Here is a 23,230-nt window from a genome sequence, read left to right on the forward strand (position 1 = left end):
TGGTCTTAGTAAAGTGTGGTGTGTGTGTGTGTGTGTGTGTGTGTGTGTGTGTGTGTGTGTTGTGTGTAGTCTCTTGTCAAGTATCCTCACTAGGTAGGTCAACCATTGAATCATTAAAGGACAAAATTTAAGGTGACATCCTCTTGCCTGCCACTACCCTAAGTTTCTAGCTGCCACCTAATTGCTGAAGAATTTATGTTGCTGATACTTGCATTTAATTTCCTCTTTTAAAAGGAATAAAAAGAAAAACGTCCCTTTCTGTATACTTATTTATTGTCTCTTCTGTCACCTGTTTTTCTGCTTTCTAAAAATCATTGTTCTTCTTTTACACACTAGGGAGAGGAAGTTCAATGTCAGTATGTTGTGACATGTGCAGGGCTTTACTCAGACCGTATTTCCGAGCTGAGTGGCTGCAGTCCCGATCCTCAAATTGTACCATTCCGGGGGGATTACTTGCTCTTGAAGCCAGAAAAATGCTATCTTGTGAAAGGAAATATTTATCCGGTAGGTATGATGCTTTTGCAGTCTCATCCTTCTCAAGATGACGGGGCAGAAAGGGAATGAAACAAAAACTTTTACCTGGGTCAGAACTAAGAGATATTTTGAAGGGCTTTTTATACAAGCTTTTTATCTTTTTCTCTTATGGTTAAATTCCTAAACATTTATTCTGGTATCATAGTCATTAACTTATACTAAATTGCCCACCAGTACATGTCTTCAAAAAGCATGAGTGCATCATGGGAAGGGCTAGCAAGAAATAACCCAATTCTCCCTCCTATCTGGTGGAACACTCATAAGAGAACTTGCCCTTTTTGCATGCCCAGATACCCAGCCCTCTTTCTCAGTTCTACCTATAGGTGCAGAAAAAGGGCCACTCTGTAGTTTCATGATGGAGAAGACAGAGCCCTTTAATGAAGAGTTCATTCTGCATGGAACTACTAGGTTGAACCAGACGGAATTACTAATACTTGTCTACTTAGAGTTTTTGACCTTGCCAGAACATCCATTGCATGTGCTCTATCCCGGTACATTCCGACTTTACAAAAGCCTGTCCTATGAATGAGTGTGTGTTTCTGGCAGCTCTGATTTTACTTGCCAGCCACATACATCCCAAGTTGGGGGTGTGGTGGGAGGGTAGGGAGAGGGATAACCTGAAGTAGGACAGTTCTTTTTTTTTTTCTTTTCCCAGAAAGAGGAATAGATGGGAGTGTGTATTAGTGTCAGTAGCATCAGTGTTTTCTGTGTGGCATCCTAGGCAGAAGCATGTAAATAAAAAGTATATCTCAGTCCGGATCAAAATAATACAAATTAAATGCATGGGAAGAAAGTGATTTATATTACCACTTGAATATTTGCATGCATGCTAACATGCAGTATGGAGCAGGGCTCACAGTTCTTTGCTGCGTTAAATCCGTAGGTTCCAGATAGCCGGTTTCCTTTCCTAGGAGTTCACTTCACACCAAGGATGGACGGCAGTATTTGGCTAGGGCCTAATGCCGTTCTTGCCTTCAAACGAGAGGGCTACAAACCCTTTGACTTCAGTGCCCGAGATATTACGGATGTAATTACCAAGAGGTAACTACTTTACTTTAAAAAGTGACTTTGTGTGTTTATATTTTTCACATGGGAAATTTTGTCTTTCTTGAAATTCTACTTATTGGGTAAATCCTCACATTTGTGATTATTATATTGATTTTTTTTTTAATTAATCTAAATTAAGAGCCTTGAAGAATAAGAATAATGTTTTAACTACCTCAGGGAAATTCTCACAATCCAGAGTGAAGTCTTGGTTAAAAATAACAAGACCAAGACCCAGTCACATACATATGTGACGATCCAAACCTTGTTTTGCTAACCTTCTAGTTGCATTTGAAAAAAAAAAAGTTTCAAAACCAGTAGATGGCTTACTTTGATAAAGTGATTTCAAGCCAGTCACCATCATTTTGAAAACCACTGGAGAAACTTCGGACAACCAAAGTTGTTTCCTTCGGTGGAAAATTAACAGTGTGTTGACCCGAGACTCAGAATCTTTACTTTATTGTGAGAACTCAGTAAGGTGTTGTGTGTTTTTGTTTTTGTTTTGTTTTTTTTTGGTTGTCTTTTGGGGGTGGAGGCGGGGGTGCGGGGGATGGTTTATTTTAGCAGTGTTGCTCTCCAGAGATTTTCACATCAAAATTATTAGAAAGATTTTTGAGTTATACTTGAATTTCACCTTTTACAGATTCTGAAACAGAAGGTTTGGGATGGGGTTTTTTAGCATGTGTCCTTTAAAAATACATATATACATAGACTACATGGAGTCTCACTTGAGAATCATTACTAGAGTATCTTACCTCTGGCTGATTAAAAAAAAAAAAAAAAGGTAAACATCTATCTTACTTCTTTAATGTCCTGAGGTAGAGATCTGCTAATGCGTTTTAGGTGTGTTTTGAAAACATGTAACATTTGTATCAGAAAGCCTTTTAGTGGCAGGTTCTATAGAATTCTAGTTTGAAGCCAGCATTCTCAGGTCATCTAAGGTGTTTACCTTTGAAAGGTGTTTACCTTTGGTTTTGAAGGGCATTCCTTTGATGAAGTTTCTTTCTTATAGTGGCCAAACGTTGATTTTCTTTTAATATGTGGTTTTTCTGACTTTGCCTAGATTTTTGTGATGCCCCTGTCCAAATCTAATAGTTGTAAAGATGTTTAATAGTAATAAAGAATTCCTTTCTCTCAAAGATTTTATTTTCTGTTTCCAGTGGCTTGATTAAACTGGTTTCCCAGAATTTCTCCTATGGAGTCAGTGAGATGTATAAAGCCTGTTTTCTCAGTGCAACAGTGAAACACCTTCAGAAGTTTATCCCTGAAATTACTGTCCGTGATATACTTAGGTAAGAAAAAGCCATAAGGATTGTAAGTACAGTCGTGATTTTGGGGAACTTGGGAGGTGGCTCTGACTTGGTGACTCATAGGCTCCCTTTCAGTCGGTGTGCCCACTGAATCTTTGTGTGCTCTCTCTTTCCCAGCAAGTTGTTGTGTTCCCTTTGCAGTGCATGAGTTGGGCATCGCTGCGTGGTGGCCCTTAGTGCTGGAACTACATCTACCATATATAATTATTTAGACTACCTTACAGCATTAAACTGAAATCTCCATTGCATCAGTATTAATATGCCGCCGTCACCTTTGTGTCTAGCTATCACTCATGATAAAAAAATCTTGTCTGAAATTTTTTCAAAAAGATTTTTTATTGATTTTTAGAGAAGGAGGGAGAGGGGTGGAGGGAGAGAGAAGGGGAGAGAAACATCAATATGAGAGCGAAACATCAGCTGGTTGCCTCCTGCACACCCCTTACCAGGGATTGAGCCCAAAACCTAGGTATGTGCCCTGATCCGGAAACGAACCGGCAACCATTTAGCGCACAGGATGACGCCCAGCTAACTGAGCCATACCATCCAGGGCTTGTCAGGAATTTTTAAGCTCTCCCTGGCTTCTGCCTCTTGTGATTCCAAAGCCTTTTCCTTTAATTCTGTATAAGATCAGTGGTCACCGTATTAACTAATTAGGTAATAAACACATTACAATGCCCTATTTTGTTTGATTCTTAAAATCTTCTAGAAACCACTCCTATACTTGGCAACTTACCTTACCTCTTTCCTACTGCTTTTTTTTTTTCTTTTTGGGGATTCTACTCCACTCAGCGACTCTATTTTCAGGACAGAAGTGGGAAGTAATGTAGTAACTACCAATGTGAGTCAAAGGAAGGATTACTTAAATTGTTTTGGTGTGTGTGTTTTTTTTTGTTTTGTTTTGTTTTCTTAAAGGTCAGAAGCTTTCTGGACTTTATCTGTAAGTTGTCCTAAATGCTACCTGAGCCTATTTCCTTTTCTCGTTGGTGACATTTGTATGGTTTTCACCTTTTCCCCCGAATAAGCCATTTGTTAGGCCTAATCAGCAGTGTACTTTGAGATACTCCCCTCCATGAATCCATCCCATGAATCTTCAGAGAACTAAATGTCTGTCGCCTCAGTAACAGCTGCAAAACTTGACTGGTATAAAATGTCAGCAGCTTGACTGAGAAGAGAGCAATCATCATGTCAGCTGTCTCCCTTAGGGGAACGTCCTGGTCTAAGTCTGACTCTAATATGTCATTCACAGACCAGCCTCTTTGAATCCTTAGAAGAACTATGAAAACCCAGCTAATGTTTTACTCTTATCTCTCTCACCCCTCTACTTACCTTATGAAATGGAAGGGATAAAAATATCTAGGCTTTATTTTCTTTCACTCATCTATAAATAAAGGCTTTTATGTTTTCAGTGGTTCGCTTTAGCAAACTTGTTATGTTTTATATCTAAAATAAGTTGGTCAAATCTGGTGTCTGTTACTGCTATTGATATTCCTTGGAAAATACAATAGGTGTATAAACAGTTGCAGTGAATTCACTGTTCATATTCGATTACCACCCTTTTGTAAAAGCCTGAGGGAGACAATTCAGACCAGTGGATTTCATAAGTTAGAACTGGACTGGGGCTGGTGGGTTTTAGTGAACACTTCTTTGTCTCTGCCTGTGGGAGTGTTGATTTCAGTTACCACTTTCGTTAGCAGGTAGTAGAGAAGGGTATTCAGCATTGTAGGCAGGTGCGTTTAGGGACAAATTCACCTCAGTCACAGATGAGTTTCTCTTTGGAGATAGAAAAGTAATTCCATTTACTTCTTCCCTTTTATTCAGTTCCTATAGCTATTAAATGTGGGAAATTATCAATAAAAAAGGAAGTTGTAGAAGATAGGTTTGATACCATTTATATAAGTTTATACAATACCACATATTATTTATGGATTGCACATGTAATGTGAAAATAAAACCAAATATAGTGGTAAACACCTAATTCAGGAGAGTGGTTACCTCTGGGGAGAGAAGGGAATGGGATCCAGAGATTTCCACAGGGGCTATTATCATATCTATAATGCTTTATTTCTTAAGCTGTTTGTGAAGAAAGCACATGTTCATCATATTATTCTCTGTACTTTGTCATATGCCTAAAATATTAAATAATAATAATAATAATAATAATGATCAGTAGACTTCCCCACATTCTGAAGTCCAGTTCTTGCTTATCATGCAACCCACTGTAGTAAAACCAAAAATGCTGTACCAGTAATATTGAGACAGAAGCATATTAAGCAGTTCTGGATAGTAAAAGAGAACTGAAGCAGCACTTTTAATGGGATATTTAGCTCAGGATTATGTTCTTAAATTGCAGTAACCACCAATGAGCATCCAGTTTGACTTCTCATTGCCTAGCCAGAGTATCTTGGACAGTAACTTAATAGTGAACATTAGATTGGAATGTAAAGTTACAATCTGTCAATATATATGCATTAGGCATTCAAATTTCTCATTGTTAAATCTGATCTCTAAGGTTCTTAATTTTAACTCTAAAGTCCTTTAACTTGCTCTGTGATTAATTTGGATATGGTAATCCAACAGCAGTTTGTATCTGTTAATATTGCAAGGATGTAAAAGATGAAGACATAAATGCCAAAATCTCTCCTTTTCCCACTCTTCACTTTGAAAAATATCATATTGGGGGGATTCTAGAGTAAATTTTTAGGCAAGATGTTTTCATCCTGAGTGATAGCTAAAGACTGTACTGTGTCATTGTGAAAGGCAAATGTGAAAGCCAAATATTCCTGCAGTAAAGGTGATCTAGATCAGGGTTTGTTAGTATTGGCACTATTGACATTTGGGGCCAAATAAGTCTTTGTTTTGGGAGACTGCCCAGTTCACTGTAGGATGTTCAGCAGCATCTCTGACCTCTACTGACTAGATGCCAGCAGTACTTCCTTGTTAAGACAACCAAAAATTTCTACAGACATCGCCAAATGTCCTCTAGAGGGCAAAATCTCCCTTGGTTGAGAACCACTAAACTAATAAATGTGGTAACTCGCACACTACCCAACACTAAGAGAGTCTGGAGAAAATATAATAAAAATCCTTTGAAATACATATAGCCGGGAGTGCGAGAAAGTAAGGTAGGGGCATCCCAGGAGTGAGGACTGAGGGGAAATAGGAAACCCAAATACTGAGAGGAATTGGTGCTTGATGCTGTCCTGGAGGGATAGGGAGGATTGGCTGATTTTTATAGAAATATAGTTATGTTTTATTTTTAATTGCTTTGTGATTTACATACAGTAAAGTAATGCAGATCTTAAGTGGTCAGTGAATTTTTCCAGTTGTATAAACTCATGTATCAACCACAGAAAACAAGATATAAAACATTAGGGACTTGTATTTTAATTGCCACTCAAGTGCTGGAAAGGAGACCTTGGGTCTGTAAAAGGTAAAAAGTTGGAACTGAGACCCCTGGGTTAATCCAGGGACTCTTGAAGGGCTGCACCCTCAGTGAAAAGGAAGTCTTTTTAAAAAATTCCCCTTGGCACCAAGGAAGTGTTAGGAATTTTGTCTGTCCTGGTCTTGAGGGAAGGGGGAAAGTAGGGTGGGTAGAATCTCCTAAAAATCTAGAACCCTGGGCCTCTCCTCACAGCTGTTTGGAGAGAGAGAGAGACGGGGAGAGAGAGAGAGAGAGAGAGAGAGAGAGAGAGAGAAGGGTAATTTGACTAAAGACTAAATATTGATGATACTAAGCAATAATTCATTTATTATTATTATTTTTAACCCTTTGTGGTCGTATTAAATTTGGACATGGGTGTCTTACTCGTTGGAATTAATTTCCATTGAAAGAGCAGTGATACATAACATGCAATATTATGAAGGATAAACAAGATTTATTAATTCTTTTTTGGAACTACGTCACTACTAGTAGAATCACTACAAACGTTATCACTTTCTACATCAGAGTCAGTATTCAAGGTGCCAAAATAAAACTCTTCATCGTTACTTTCAGATTCGCAGTACACTTCTTTTGGTAACTTTCTTTTGCCATTTTGGAGTATTATTTTGAAACATCTTAACAAGCGAAAATGCCTAATTACAGTTAAACGTAATTTGTAAAGCTTTATTTGAAATTCTGCGAAGTATCTCCGAAGCTTGTCGATTTCTTCACTCTCAAAAGGCGACTGACTCGCCACGGTGTTTTGCATGGCGAGTGTGGAACGACCGCGTTTGTTTATATTGAGTTTCGATATCTCCGATTTGTCGGGGCAATGTTTTGGTTCGTGACAAGGTCGCTTAGACACTTAAGAGCTTTCAGAGAAATTATGAACTGATACATGAATGAATAGAGTTAAGAAAAAGCATTGGTGGCTGAGAGTAGACAAACAACCGCAAAGGGTTAAAGAATCTTTTTAGCGCTGGCGTGGCTCAGTGGTTGAACATTGCCCTAGGTGGTCATGGTTCAATTCCCAGTCAGGGCATATGCCCAGGTTGCAGGCTTGATCCCCATTGTGGGGGGTGCAGGACGCATCTGATCAATGATTCTCTCTCATCATTGATGTTTCTGTCTCTCCCTCTCCCTTCCTCTCTGAAATCAATAAAAATACATTTTTTTTTAAAAAGAATCCTTTTAAAAGAAATGTAGTGAAATGATGTGCCATCTGGAATTTTCTTTTATTTTTTATTTTTTCTAAAGCTCATTCTTTTTTAAAAATATATTTTATTGATTTTTTACAGAGAGGAATGGAGAGAGTTAGAAACATCGATGAGAGAGGAACATCGACCAGCTGCCTCCTGCACACCCCCTACTGGGGATGTGCCCGCAACCACGGTACATGCACTTGACTGGAATCGAACCTGGGACCCCTCAGTCTGCAGGCCGACACTCTATCCACTGAGCCAAACCGGTCAGGGCTGGAATTTGCTTTTAAATAATCCAGTGGAGAGAGGTGGGCAGTGAGTGGAAATATAGATAAAACAAGATTGGCTATGTTGATTATTTATTGAATCTGGGTAATACATACATGAGAGTTCATTATACTGTTCATTCTATTTTTGTATATGTTTAAAAATTCCATTAAAAAAAAGTGTTCCCAAGATGGCAATACCTCTGGAGCACCTGATAGAAGCAAATGTAAAACCTCTGTGGAGGGACAAAACCTCAACCCAACCCCCCCAGTTTTCCCCCAGATAAAGTCCTGCTGAACAAAAACTATTCATCGAAAGTTACAAAACACCACAAGTGAGAGTAAGCAGATAGAGTAAATACCAGAATAAGGCCCCCACAACTTTGAGTAATGGTAATATTAGAAACTAATATGCTTCAGTGAATTAAAAGGAATTGAAAACATGAATAAGAACAAAAACAAAAAGCAAAACCTTAGGCAAATTTGGAAACCAAATAATTAGAATTTCTAGAAATTAAAAATATAGTTCTTAAATTTTAAAATTCAAATGACTAAGTTAGATAACTGGTTAGACCTTACGAGAAAATCAGTAAATTAAAATTTGAAGCATTTATAGAACAGTGTTGCAAGACAAAGATCCATCATGTGGGTAGTAGGTACTAAAGGCATCGAGAAGAAAATGAGAAGATTCCAGACTACATTTCAGAGAAATTGCAGAAAAATTGAGAAGAGGCAATACTTTGAAGAGTGCTTGAGAATTTTCTGGAGTTGACAAAAAAGACAAAATTCAGGATGCACAATGAGTCCCATCTGAATAAATAAAACTAAATGCAAGAATAGAAATAGATTATATAATTTCCAAGTCAATAAAGGAGGAAAAAAGAATATAGAAAACTTAGTAAGTCAAGAAGGAAATGGGAAAATCCCAGAAAAACCCCAATAATACCCCAGTAATATGGTAAAAATCAAACATATCAGTAATTGCAATACATGTAAATGTATTTAATAGTTGAGATGGAGATTGTTAGGTTGGATTTAAAAAACCATCCATATACTATGCAAATGCTTATTAGAAGAAAGATGAGTACTGGGTTCATTTCGGATAAAATACACCATAAGGCAAAAATTATTATTAGAGGTTAAGAGGATCACCATAAATTTATTGCATATACATAATATAAAGTACAGAAAACAAAAACTGACACAACTGTAAGCAGAAAACAACAAATTCACAATTGTGGTGAATGATCTTAGGTCTGTTGATAGAAGAGATCAAGCAAATAAAATATACATTTGATTTAGTGGATTCATAAGATTCCCCACCCCCATTACAGAATACTTGTGTTACAGGAAGGGGGGGTGGGGGAGAGAGAGAGAGAGAGAGAGAGAGAGAGAGAGAGAGAGAGAGAGAGAGAGAGAAACATCGATGTGGGAGAGACACATTGATTTGTCGCCTCCTGCACATTTCCCCAATGGGGGCCGGGGATCAAACCTGCAACCATGTGCACCTCGGGGGCCTATGCTCTCACAACTGAGCCACACTGGCGAGGGCTGGCTGACTGTATCTTGTGTTCTAAGCGATGTATCTGATTCTTACTTGGAAATCCTTACAGCTCAAAAAGATCTTGTCCAGATTCCCTGCAGGCTTCTGTAAATGTAAGGCAGATTACTTATCTTTATTGTAGAACCTTTCACCTTGTTGTTATTTTTACTTCTCTACAAATGAATAGTATATCCGTGTAACTTCAGGCAGGTTACTTAATCACTCTGTGTTTCTTCACTGTTAAGCATAAACTGTTACCAGCCTCTTAGAGTTGTTGCAAGGATTAAATGATAGAATTCTTAACACTGACTAAGCAATTGGTAAATAATAGCTATTAGCATTATCTCTCCTCAGCCACGCTGAGGTCGCGGAGGGCAGAGCTCCCATATTGTTCTCGATATCTTACTCAAGTGCTTATCTGTGTGGGCACAAAATCAATAAAAATGTTTATTAATATTATTGTCTGATTTCTTGAGTCTTGGTGGTATGTATAAGGCAGGTATTTTCAAACTGTTTTCTTGAGCAGATTCAATGAAGGTGCTTTTGGATTCTAAAAATATTTTATTCCCATTTCATCTGTAAATTTCTAAACTATTTTAAAAACAAAAAATCTAATTTGTAAACTCGTGTTATAAAACAGCACTTTTAGTAGGAAAAGCCTCTTACTGTTTTAACCTACTATCAAATTAATTCATTTTTGTTCTTATCTTGTTATCTCTTTAATTAATTGAAGGTTATCCCAATATTGAAGGCTAAACTGTTAAAAATTAAAACAAACTACAAAAATAAGAACTTGCTGCCATTTTCAGATATTTTTCTACATAAATTTTTAATAGTGTACAATCAAAACAAAACACAAAAATAGAATTCTGTGGTGGATTTAGGAATGCATTGGCATGCATATCTCCTACTTTTATTGCTTTGTATTAATCAGAAGAGCCTTATTTTAATTTATTGAATTTATAATAAATTCATTTTATACATTTAAATAAAAATACATTTATTCTAATTAAATGTGGATTTATCTGCTACTTTGGAAAGAAAAGGTATTTATAACTAACCCATTCGTAAATTCATTTGATAAGCATTTATTGGCACTGTTATCTGGTGGGTATTATGCTCTAGACCAGCGGTCCTCAACCTGTGGGTCGCGACCCCTTTGGGGGTAGAACGACCCTTTCACAGGGGTCGCCTAAGACCATCGGAAAACACATATATAATTATATATTGTTTTTGTGATTAATCACTATGCTTTAATTATGTTCAATTTGTAGCAATGAAAATACATCCTGCATATCAGCTATTTACATTACGATTCATAACAGTAGCAAAATTACAGTGATGAAGTAGCAACGAAAATGATTTTATGGTTGAGGGTCACCACAACAGGAGGAACTGTATGAAAGGGTCGCTGCATTAGGAAGGTTGAGAACCGCTGCGGTAGACTGAGAATGTAAGTTTACAGGTTATAACTGACAAGCCTAATGGGTTTCCACATGATTGTGCATTTAGAAGAATAAAGACTTTAATGCTTTCAGAATGCTTTGAGACCACTGACTTGTGAAGTGTCCTGTTTCTTGCAGTCAGTTGACTGCCACTCTTGGTTTTGCAGAGGTCCAGCTGGAGTAAGAGCCCAAGCTCTGGATCGAGATGGAAATCTGGTAGACGATTTTGTATTTGACGGAGGAGATGGGGTTATTGGAAACCGCATTCTTCACGTGAGAAATGCACCTTCCCCTGCTGCTACTTCGTCCCTTGCAATTTCTGGAATGATTGCAGATGAAGTACAACAAAGATTTAAACTGTAAATAATGAAAGGAGCTAGCTACGCATTTTAATCTCCACATTCAGCAACATCCACAAGAACGTACTAATTGAATTCTTTAATTTTTAAAAAATGGTTTGAAAGTAGCATTTTTAGTTATCTCATTTAATAACCACTGAATTGTTAAACTGATATAACAGAGAAATAATTTTTTAAAGTCCATGTTCTTTTACTTAGAGAATAAATAGAAAAGGTACAGTTGTACCTTTTCCTGAATCCTTGACTTTTCTTTTTTTTTTGTTTTGTTAATCCTCATCTGAGGATATTTTTTCCATTGCTTTTCAGGGAGTGGAAGGGAGGAGAGTGGGGGAGAGAGGAGAGAGAGAGAGAAAGAGGAAGGAAACATTGATATGAGAGAGACCCATTGATTGGTTGCCTCCCACATTCAACCCCAACTGAGCTGGGGATAGAACCTGTAACCCAGGTACATGCTCTTGACTGGGAATTGAACCCATGACCCTTTGGTGTGTGGGCCAGTGCTCTAACCACTGAACGGTGCCAACCAGGACTTGACTCTTAACTGACCTTGCCCTCACCAACCATAATCTAGAGATTCAGTCTTTTGGAATTTCTGCAAATGATGGCATAAAAATTTGCTTATTCCCTTAATTTTTTGGCTTTATAGTAAGCCTTTTGGTCTCTTATAGACAAGAAGATATAATATATTGTAGGTTACAAAACTTTTAGTTTTTTTAAAATATATTTTTATTGATTTCAGAGAGGAGGGAGAGGGAGAAAGAGATAGAAACATCAATGATGAGAGAGAATCATTGATCGGCTGCCTCCTGCATGCCCCCTACTGGGGATTGAGCCCACAACCTAGGCATGTGTCCTTCAGTCCGCAGGCCAATGCTGTATCCACTGAGCCAAACCGGTTAGGGCCAGATCTTTTCATTTTAAAGTCAGAAAAACTCAGATTTAGAGCAATAATATTTGTATTTGGGAATTCTTGATTTAAAATAGACATGAAATTTCACATTTTAAAGTAGTTTGAGTAAAATTCTATCAAGCTATAATATTTTCAGAGAAATGCAAAGTCTTTTTTATTCCCAACTCTTTATAGCTGACTTGGTATGGTGTCACCACTAAATCTAAACAGCAGTACACCATGAATGGTTGTTGCCAACTTGTCAGTTTTTTCTGGTTGAGAAACTAAAAGAACATAGAACTGATAGGTTTTTATGAGAGCAGTTTTAGAATCCTGGCACTGATATACAGAACTCTGTGATTTAAAAATTATTTACCTCTTACCTCTGCTCTTGAGTTACACCGAGGTTCTCAGATGTTGGCCAAGGTCACTAGCGATTCATGCCGACTTGGTTTTTCAGGGATCCTATTTCTTCATTTTTAGAAAATACCTAACTTACAGGCATTCACTTTTGTAAACCGCAAAAGTGCCTTACATTTAAGTGTGCTTCATGAGTATTTTAAATTGTTGGCCAGTGCCATACTGTATATAATATACTGCATATATGTGTGTGGTATCTATTGAAAGGATTCTTGTAATTCAGAAAGTAGGAAAACAGAAATATAAATGAAAATAAGGCAGCCTACTGATTGGGGAAACTTTTATTACAGGACAACCATGTAGGTAAGATATTTTCACCCTTTCCCTTACATGTACTCTCTCAGGATTAATCATGCCCTCTTTTGTTTTGTTTTTGCCTCTTATCACTCCAAAGATGTGTAATGGATGAGTTAGAAGTATGTACATTTTGGCTGATAGAAAAAGCTTTTTTGTTTTTTTTTCCTTTTCACTGCAAGCCTCTGTGATTACATTGATTGAACTACCTCATTCATTAATTTGAAAACCTACATAACCGTCTGCTCATGTTCAAGAAGTAACACATCCAGGAAAATAGACTAGGCAATTATTCAAAACTTGGAGTAAGCATATTGAAAGCATTCAGAAACCATTCACGGAAGAAACAAACCCTAGTGGTTCTTCATAACAACTGATTCCTCCAAGAAATGTAGTACACAGGATATGTTTTTCTGTTCCATAATGAGACTGTTAAGAAATGGGAAATATTACAATTCTCCATTTCATCAACAGTAAGATTGCATATGCACTAAGCTGTGAAAAACTGAAATTACAAAAATAACTGCCCTAATTAAAGCAACCCTCATTCCACATGGGTCTGTACTAGCCTGAAAATACAAGTGAAAAAGTTATTGAAAGAGTTTTGAATGTGTAGGTTATTCTGTTTGTAAAACATAAGTTATTGGTGTCATTAGGATTTTGTTGTGTAACATGAATGTAATATTTAAAAGTTTTGTGTATTTCTGAGAGAAGAAAATGTATATTAACATTAAAAAATATTTTAATGAGCCTTGGTGTTGCGAACATAATTTTTAGTTTCATTTATTTGAAACTCTGATTCAAATAATTGTTTTTGTGTGTAGAACTTGAACTGTCAAAGCTTTAGTAGCCAGACTTTTAAAAATGCACAAAAATCTTCTGTATCTATGTGTAATCTAGAAATGAGGTAGAGTAGTAGTTTATATTTTGGGTAAAAAGTGGAACACTTCCCAACTTACAAAAATGGCTTTCTATCTGACAGTGGTGCCAATATCTGGCTGACCTCCGTGTCATCTTTATACCCCGGAGCACCAGGGGGCATTATTCCTGTTTCATAGCAGAACGTCTATAGCCTATAAACACACAGTGCTTTCCAGGGGTGAGGGCAGAGGAAAGCGAGTTCAACAGATCAATCTTTAAGAAATTTATTAAAGACTATAGTTCTTGAGAAGACATGTTTGGTATGTTATGTCTTACAGGGGGCCGGGCTCATGGACGTGAGCCTGTCATTATAGGGCAAATGATCTGAGTACCTGCTCCAACTTCTTTCCGGCAGGTGGACTGTAAGAGAGCCAACGTTAGCTACAGCAAAGAACCATGAAAGCGAGTGACAATGACATTTATTGTTTCCTGTGGTGTTGCTTTGGTTTGCTACTGACTGGCACTTGTAGCTTTAAATAAATTGAGGAAGAGAGAGTACATGGTAGAAACATTGAGTAAGTCCTTCTCGAAAATGTTTTCAGTAGGAGAATATTTGTGGTAAAATTTGAACTGCCTTGTAAAATCTGATTGGGTCATTCAAGTTGTCTCCCAAAAGCCATTCTAAATTTTAAAAGGGCATAATTACTATCACATTATTGCTATGATAGCATATTAATTGTAACTCCAATATATAATTGAGCTTTTTGTTATATCCACAGGGCCTCCCCCTTACAGTATCAGTATGTTTAATAGTTACATTTTTTAAATCCTCACCTGAGGATATGTTTTATTGATTTGAGAGAAAGAGAGAGAGAGAGGGAGGGAGGGAGAAACATTGATGGGTCGCCTCTCTTATACTCCCTGACCGGGGATCGAACCTGCAACCTGAGTAATGTGCCCTGACCAGGAATCAAACCTGTAAACTTTTGGTGTATGTGATGATGCTCCAATTGAGTCACCCAGCCAGGGCAATAGTTGCATTTTTAACACTTGAAGCAAATGCTTATAATGAGGTTAGAAATTTTTCATTTACAAATAGCTTTTAAGTAATGTTTTGAATAAGTACAACATTCATATGGTTGAAAAGTCACAGAAAAATTCACAGTGAAAAGTGTTCTCTCTGCTAGCCACCTGTCCCATCCCTGAGGCAACAAGAATTGTCACTATCTTGTGCAGCTTTGCAGATATATTTATATATAATAAAATACATTGCCTTCATTTTTTGACATAAGTAGTAACACACTCTGAATTACTGTATTATACATCTTGCTCTTTTCGCTTTGTAGCGTACCTTTGAGACTGTTCAAGAGGCCTGATCACAGTAACCTGGTTCTTTTAAAATGACTTTATAGGTTCCATCTATGGATTTACTATTTTTTGTTGAACTAGTCCCTTATGTTTACTGATGATTTTTTTAAAAAAATCTTTATTGTTGAAAGCATTACAGATGTTCCCTTTTTCCCCCTCCACCCCGCTCCTACCCCCTCCCCAGCTCTTCACTGCACCATTGCCTGTGTCCACGGGTTATGCATGTATGCATATAAGTTATTTGATTAAACTATTCCTGCCTCCCTCCTTCCCTCTGAAATATATCAGTCTCTTGCCTGCTTCAGGTTCTCTGGTTCTATTTTGCTTGTCATTTTATTTTGTTCATTAGATTCCACATAAAAGTGAGATCATGTGATACTTGTCTTTCTCTGTCTACTTATTTCATTTAGCGTAATACTCTCCAGGTCCCTCTGTGCTGTCTCAAAGAGTTAAGGATCCTCCCTTTTTACAACTGCATAGTATTCCATTGTGTATATGTACCAGCATTTTTTTATCCATTCATCTACTCATGGGCACTTGGGCTGTTTCCAGATCTTAGATTTTGTAATAACACTGCTATGGACATAGGGGTACAATATACTCTTTCTGATTGATGTTTCAGGCTTCTTAGGATATATTCCTAGAAGTGGGATCATTAGGTCAAACTGCAGTTCTATTTTTCATTTTTTTAAATATATTTTTCTGATGTTATCAAATATGTACTCTTTAAAAATTTTATTTTTATTGATTTCAGAGAGGAAGAGAGAGAGGGAAACATAAATGAGAGAGAATCATTGATCAGCTGCCTCCTGCATACCCCCCACTGGGGATTGAGCCCACAACCTGGGCATATGCCCTTGATCAGAATCGAACCGGGGACCCTTCAGTCCGCAGGCCGGCACTCAATCCACTGAGCCAAACTGGCTAGGGCCATTTTTCATTTTTTGAGGAAACTTTTCCATAGTGGTTGTACCAGTTTGCATTCCCACCAACCATGTTCAAGGGCTTTTTCTCCACATCCTCATCAGCACTTGTTGTTTGTTGATTTATTGATGATAGCCATTCTGACAGGTGTGAGGTGATATCTCATTGTGGTTTTAATTTGCATCTCTCTGATGATTAGTGATGAGCATTTTTTTCATATGTCTCTTGGCCATTTGTATGTCCTCTTTGGAGAAATGTCTGTTCAGGTCTTCTGCCCATTTTTTAAATTAGATTGTTTGTCTTCCTTTTGTTGAGTTGTGTGAGTACTTTAAATATTTGGAAAATTAACCCCTTATTAGAGGTATCTTTGGCAAATATGTTTTCCCATACAGTGGGTTCCCTTTTCATTTTAATGCTGGTTTCCTTTGCCGTGCAGAAGCTTTTAGTTTGTTGTTGTTGTTTTCATTTGTTTCTCTTGCCCTAGATGATGTATCTGTGAAAATTCTGCTACATGAGATGTCTGATATTTTGCTGCCTACTTTTTTTTCTAGGATTTTTATGGTTTCATGACATACTTTTAAGTCTTTAATCCCTTTTGAGTATATTCTTGTGTATGGTGTAAGTTGGTTGTCTAGTTTCATTTTTCACATGTAACTGTCCAATTTTCCCAACGTCTTTACTCCATTATATGCTCTTGCCTCCATTGTCACATATTAATTGAGAATAATGGCTTGGGTCGATTTCTGGGTTCTCTGTTCTGTTCCATTGATCTATATGCCTGTTCTTGTGCCAGTACCAGGCTGTTTTGTTTACAGTGGCTTTGTAATATAACTTGATATCCAGTAGTGCGATCACTCCAACTTTGTTCTTTCCTTACTGATGCTTATTTAAATTGTTTATTTCTAGGGTGTTTTGTTTTGTTTTTGCTATAACAATACTGCAATGAATAACCCTGTACTAAGACATTTCACATTTGAGCAAGTATACCTATTAGACAGACATATGCCTAGAATTTGCTGGGTCAAAGGGTATGTGCCTTTGCAACTTTCATAGATATTGTTGAGTTGTCCTTGATGGAGGTTGAACCAGTTTACACTTTCACCAATAACATGTGAGTACCTGATTCCCCATACCCTGACCAACATAGTGTGTACTCAGCCGTTTCGATTTGTGCTATTCAAATAGGTAAAAATGGTAACAGTATAATTAAAATTTGCATTTTTATGAGTAAAGTTAAGCATCTTTAATGTGTTTGAGACATTTAAATTTCCTTTTCTGTAAGCTGTCTTTTCATATCCTTTATCCTTTTTTTTCTGAGTTTTCATCTTTCATTTATAGGAACTCTCAGATATTAGGGAAATGAACTCTTTAGGAAATGAGTTGCAGATATTTTTTTTCTAATTTGTCATTTGCCTTTTGGCTCAGCTTGTGATTTTTTTTTTTTTGCAATACATTTTAAAAAATAGAATGTATCAATCTTCTAGATTTTATATCACAGTAGAAAGGTCTTTTGTACTCAAACATTATAAACAAATTATTCTGTAGTTTTTTTTCATTGCAATCTTTGACACACCTGGAATTTATCCTATTGTAGAGTATGCGGGTATGGATTCAACATTGTTTTCAAGATGGCCCATTTGTCTGCTTGGGAAACTTTTTACTGCTGTCATTCTTGGATTATCCTCCACACACACGTGGATCACATTCTGTGTGCCTCGCCCAGAGATCGCAACTGAGATGCCTGTAGAGACTAGGCAGGTTACATAAAAGGGTGAAGAGTGCCAGCTGGGGAATATAGCCAACTGGAAGTAGGATGGCATACTTTTCTAAAGAGGGCAGCCACTACTCACTGCCTGCTGATTATTCCCTTGCAGGAATGCAGCAGGGCCCGGTGTTGCCAGATCTTTGTCAAGAGAAGCTGAAAATCCAGGTATACAAAATCTCCTGGTTTTTAAAACGTTAACAACAACTCTAAGAATTTAAATATAGCCTTGGCTGAACAAAATGTGTCTTCAAGCCAGATTTGGCCTTGAGAAGGCGTCCAATATTCTTAGCCAAGAGTGAAACTTCCAATAACAACTTTACTCTCCTAAAAGAAAATACAATCACAGTCTCGTAGTTTGCTTAGTAGTTATGGCTGGAGTTCAGGAAGAGGAGGAAAAAGCAATGACACTTTATGTAAGCCAAAGTCTTTGTCCTCACTGATAGAAAGATTACTTGGATAAATACACGCATTTCACTTTTATCCCCAGGACATGGGAATGTAGAGGTCACCATTTATTACAAGACATTCGTGATTCGGTGGATACTTGGATTAGAAAAAAGATACTGTAAATTTTCCAACCCTGCCATTCTGATCTTGCCAGAATGACAAAGTGTTTGGTTTGTGTTTTGGGGGAGGTTAATCACTCAGCTACTGATCCTGGAACTAAAATGTGGCAGGCATTTTTTGCACTGTTCTCGCTTTCCTTTCCTTGCTGCTGGTAGCTGGGAACAATCTCTTACAATCCATATACTCAGCATCTGTAGTGGAATGAAACATATGCTAATGATAACATTTCCAGAGTCAGGCCTCTTCAACTCAGGAAAGCTATGGTCGGGGGATCTTTGCTGTTGAGTATGACTGGGCCACAGGGGCAGATCCAGGGATCGTGGGACCTGATGCCTACACAATTAGGAGGACTTCATTAAGAAAACAATTCAAAAATATGTTTGGAAAGTTTTACAAAAACGACGATTTTGCGAACACATCGGGGACTGTGCAAGGGAAGGACCTTTAAGAATGTGATGAAGCCCTAGCCGGTTTGGCTCAGTGGATGGAGCGTGGGCCTGCGGACTCTAGGGTCCCGGGTTCGATTTCTGTCAAGGGCATGTACCTTGGTTGCGGGCACATCCCCAATAGGAGGTGTGCGGGAGGCAGCTGATGGATGTTTCTCACTCATTGATGTTTCTAACTCTCTAAAAGAATGTAATGAACCCCTAACCGGTTTGGTTCAGTGGATAGAACGTAGGCCTGCGGAATGAAGGGTCCCGGGTTCGATTCCGGTCAAGGGCATGTACCTTGGTTGCCAGCACATCCCCAGTAGGGAGTGTGCAAGAGGCGGCTGAGCAATGTTTCTAACTATCCCTCTCCCCTCCTCTCGGTAAAAAATCAATAAAATATATTTTTTAAAAAGAATGGAATGAAGTTCAAGCTTCATGAATGCCACTGCCATCTGCCCTTTCTCTGACCCTACTGTACGAAGGGCTTCGCACGTCTCCAAGGCACCCGTCCACGATACCATCTCCTCGAGAACAGACCCGTGCACAGACACACGCTAACTACCGCGTCCAGCCCAATGCCTTTCCCTCCACACCCCCATGCTGCCTCCCACGCCCGAGTCCTGGGAGGCGCCGTGTAGATGTTGTCCCGGGAAGGTCTAGAGGCGGGAGAGTCCGTGTGAAACGCAGGAGGTTGGGGAGTGTGTCTGCAACAGGCCCGCGGCAGGCCCGGGGGAGAGGCAGCCTCCCGCGGCCGCCCCGCGCCCCTGCTCCCCCGCGCCCGGCCGGCGCCGCTGCCCCCGCGGCGCGCATGCTCCGTGCTGAGCTCGGCGACTGGGTGGTGAGCGCGGGGCCCAGGGGGCGGGCCGAGCCGCCGCGGCTGCGGGCCCGAGTCGGCGGCCCTGGGGCGCTGTGGCGGCGGCTGAGGCGGCGGCCGGTCCCGGGTGCGCCCGAGTGCGGCTCGCTCCTCCGACGCACACGCCGGGCGGTCCCCGGGACCTCGGGAGGTGACTCGGGCGGGCGGGCCCCTGGGAGGCGGGGGCGAGGCGATGAGGAGGAGAGCCACCGCCGCCCGTCTCCGCCCGCCGCAGCCGTAGCGGAGCCGGGGTGGGGGCGAGGCCAGCGGACCCCCGCCGGACCGCGGACCCAGACAAAGGAGGAGGACCCGCCCGAGGCCGGGCCGCGCTGCTGGGAAAGGAGGCGGCCGCCTCGGTTGCCGCCGGGGTCTCCCGGGCTCCCGGGCCTGCGCGCTTCCTCGGCGGACGCTGCGCGAGGCCGGGCCACCCGGGCGAGGAAGCCGCCCCGGAGCCCCCGCCCGCCGGCGCCGCCTCCCAGCCGCCTCGGCCGTCGCTGCGGCCCAGGCGGGAGGCGGCGGCGCCTGGCGAGGCGAGGCGGCCCGCGCCCTGCCTGTCAGGCCCCCGGCGTGGCCCGGCCTGGCCCGCGGGCAGCCCCCGATGCGGAGGCGCTGCCGCCGGGGCCATGCAGCAGGCGCCGCAGCCCTACGAGTTCTTCAGCGAAGAGAACAGCCCGAAATGGCGGGGACTGTTGGTCTCGGCCCTGCGGAAGGTCAGTGCCGGTGCCCGGGCGGCCGCGGGCTGGGAGGTGCGGGGCGGCCGGCGGGCGGGTGCGGGCCGCGGCCCCTGCGAGCTTCTAACGGGGAGCCCACGTCCTCCCGGGTCCCCGGCCCGCGGGCCGAGCCGTGTCTCTCCGGCTGGCGACGGGGGCGCTCCTAATGGCCTGCGACATCCAGAAGGACGTTTTCTCAAGGTTTTTTGTTTTGTTTGTTTTTATGTTTTTGGCTTGGCCCGGAAGGACGGTTTTGTTATGATCTTAATACTGGATTTCTGTTGCGGTCATTTCGTCAGGCAACTTCCGCCGTTGACCAATGTGTTGTCCTCAGGCTGGATTCGGCGAGAGGCCGTCCGGCCGGTAGTTAGACAGTTTCTCAGACAAAAGCACCTCCCCGGGCCTGGGATTCCCTTCAGGCCGGTGCGTGGCGGGGCTCCCCGGGCGTCCGCTCGCCGAGGGGCAGTGCTGGTGGTGGCATGGATGCGTTTGACATGTGCGAGCGTCAGGGGGCCGCGCTCTCCCATGGACCCGAGGTCACTCTCGAGTGCCCCCCACTTCCCGAAAGTGCTTGTTTACGAGAGATTGCCCCCGTCGAGTTTGGTCATTTAGAACTTGGAATCCTTTTAAGAGGATAAAAAAAGATGTAACTCATTAAAAAAAAAAAAAAATCCACCTTTTGAGTTTGGGTGCATCGCTAGGGTGCGTCTCTCCCGTAGATGCTGCCGTCTTCCCTCTGTGAATTCAGGTGATAATCATACTGTCACGTTTATAATCAGGTCAGATCTGTGAAGACAGATGTAAAGACTGTAAGTGAGAAGATAGCACGCCTACCGAACATGGACTTTCCATGCCATCGGCGGAGACTGGGTTCCTTCTGCCATTTGTACAAAATAACGAAGTACATGATAAGATAATAAGGAGATTAAACATAAAAAACTGCACTTGGAAACTAAAATGTCACTAGTATACATTAAATTTCTATAAATGAAAGGAAGTCGTATATATTCAAGGTAAAAACATTGTCCTCGTGCACTCAGAGTTTCGCATTTTCCATTCTTTTCCTAGTTCTTCCAAGGAGATATAGTGCCTCCTTGGGCCAAGCCATGTCTTTTTGAAGAACTTGGTGGAAGTGACTAGGGGCAGGCAGCTAGAAGGTTATTTTGCTGGTACACGAGGTGTTAAAGTGTATCACAGTGACCCCCCTTCTATGGGCAGCCCTGTTCTAAAAGGAGAGGGAAAGAAATGGAGCGTGTGCTGAGTGGTGATAGTGAACTCCGGCCTGCGTTCAGAGCAGAGGAAAACGTTTAGGTAGTAATTGACCCTTCCGCCACACACAAGTGCGATGGAGTCTGTGTGGTTGGCAGTGTGATGCAGGTATCTATCTACTAGCACTTTCTGTTAGCAAATAGTACCTGAGTGTGTATTGCATAACTTATTTAATAGGTACTTTTGACCCTGATAATCCTTCATGCACAGATACAAATTGACTTCTTCAGGTTATGCTGGAAGCAAAGCCAGGACTAGCATCCATTGCTCTGAGACTATTGTTTTGCACTTACATGTTATGTTTGTTTTTCCTGGAACTCATGTGCTTTGTAGATCTGTATTGTCTTATTCCACAGTTCTTATATATCCTTTGCTTATGGAATAAATATATCTAAGAAAATTTGGTCTTTTGAGATAAATTCAAAAAGCAATTTCTATTTAATTTATTATTTTCCTATTATACAATTGGTATATTTTCACAGAAGACCTTTTTTTATATTTTTAGAAAACTTTTGGTATTAGTAATTTGGATTATGCCTAGTTTTGCGGTATTTAGATATTTGTGATATTGCAACATTTAAGTTTATAATTCTGCTAAGGGTTTCTTTCCAGGATGTGTTAAATTCTGGTATGTACCTGCCACCCATGTCTTTGCACAGTGAGAATTCCTGCCATTCTGGGGAAGTTCTGTCTTCACATTCAAAGCATCTGGAACTTGGCTTCCTTCCTCCAGCTGAACAGATAGTTACAAAGACTACTACCATTATTAGTAGAAGCAGCAATAGACTAATAGGATTTTCTCTTCCAGTTGGTGTTGCTATTGAACATGTGGAGTACTCTACCTTTGTTTAACATTTGTTGAACACATTAGGTACTTGGCACCATACTGGATTTTAAGAATGCAAAGATGAGTAAAAGAAAGACCCTGCTCAAAAAGTGCTTACCATCTAGGCTGAAATTCTCAACTTTGAGGTTTTGGTTTATAAAAATGAGAGCAATTCCGAGCTCAGAGTTCTGTAAGGAATGTCTGTATATGCATATGAAAGAAGCAGTGTAATTTTAATTGGCTCTATCAGGGTAGTCCACCTGGGCATCTTGGTGGAAGCTCTAAAACTGTTAAAGTGTAATTTTCAGAAAGATAAAATCATAACCCTCACCAAATACAAAGTGGGACAAAAGTAGGTTTACAGTTGTTTGTAGTATTATTTTTCATACGAACAACTGTAAGCCTACCTTTGACCCCCCCATAAATGTCAATGATTTGGATTCAACTCATGACTTAATGAGGAAACTAATAAGCTGTTAAAGCCACTTAATATGAAAATTTATAGGCAATTTAATAAAGGAATGCTAAGGCAAGATTGTTGGTTTAAATACAAAATTAGTTAATATCCTACAACAAGCATGTCAAACTCAAAGGCTAACGTGGGCCAAATAAACAAGGTTTAAGTTTATGTGGGCCGCAAAAAAACAAAAGCTTCAATTTTCATAGAAACGTAGGTTTATTTCGATAGAGACATGCTGAATACAAAGGGCTGAAGTAAAAGAGTAATCATTAACATAAAATAATAGAACATTTTAATAAAAATTAATACTTTTTCTTGAACATTAACCAGACACTGAATAACTGCACAAATGAATAAGTGTAATGCAAATAAACCTATTTTTCTTGTTCTCCAAAAGCGATATATTTCCTGTTGTGCACACCAAACAAGTCAGTCCAAGACTAATGACATGGCCATCGTCTGCTAAAAT

The 23,230-nt window shown here is 40.1% G+C and overlaps 2 protein-coding genes across 3 annotated transcripts in view; both read left to right on the plus strand.

The window, feature by feature from the left end:
* L2HGDH (L-2-hydroxyglutarate dehydrogenase) overlaps positions 1 to 13,462 on the plus strand; it is a 40,363-nt gene extending 26,901 nt beyond the window's left edge. The window contains exons 7-10 of the mRNA XM_070420006.1: positions 337 to 504; positions 1,418 to 1,575; positions 2,739 to 2,870; positions 10,933 to 13,462. Of these exons, the coding sequence (XP_070276107.1) occupies positions 337 to 504; positions 1,418 to 1,575; positions 2,739 to 2,870; positions 10,933 to 11,128 (654 nt within the window). The 3' untranslated portion in view covers positions 11,129 to 13,462. The remainder of the gene's footprint in view (positions 1 to 336; positions 505 to 1,417; positions 1,576 to 2,738; positions 2,871 to 10,932) is intronic.
* Positions 13,463 to 20,103: 6,641 nt separating this feature from the next.
* SOS2 (SOS Ras/Rho guanine nucleotide exchange factor 2) overlaps positions 20,104 to 23,230 on the plus strand; it is a 96,897-nt gene continuing 93,770 nt past the window's right edge. For both annotated transcript variants that reach the window (XM_070420105.1, XM_070420113.1), the window contains exon 1: positions 20,104 to 20,206. In XM_070420105.1, coding sequence (XP_070276206.1) covers positions 20,120 to 20,206 — 87 coding nt within the window. In that variant the 5' untranslated portion in view covers positions 20,104 to 20,119. The remainder of the gene's footprint in view (positions 20,207 to 23,230) is intronic.

This window comes from Myotis yumanensis, unplaced genomic scaffold (assembly GCF_028538775.1).
Source record: "Myotis yumanensis isolate MYYU_CA2020_CCGP unplaced genomic scaffold, mMyoYum1.0.hap1 SCAF_1, whole genome shotgun sequence".
Classification (NCBI taxonomy): domain Eukaryota; kingdom Metazoa; phylum Chordata; class Mammalia; order Chiroptera; family Vespertilionidae; genus Myotis; species Myotis yumanensis.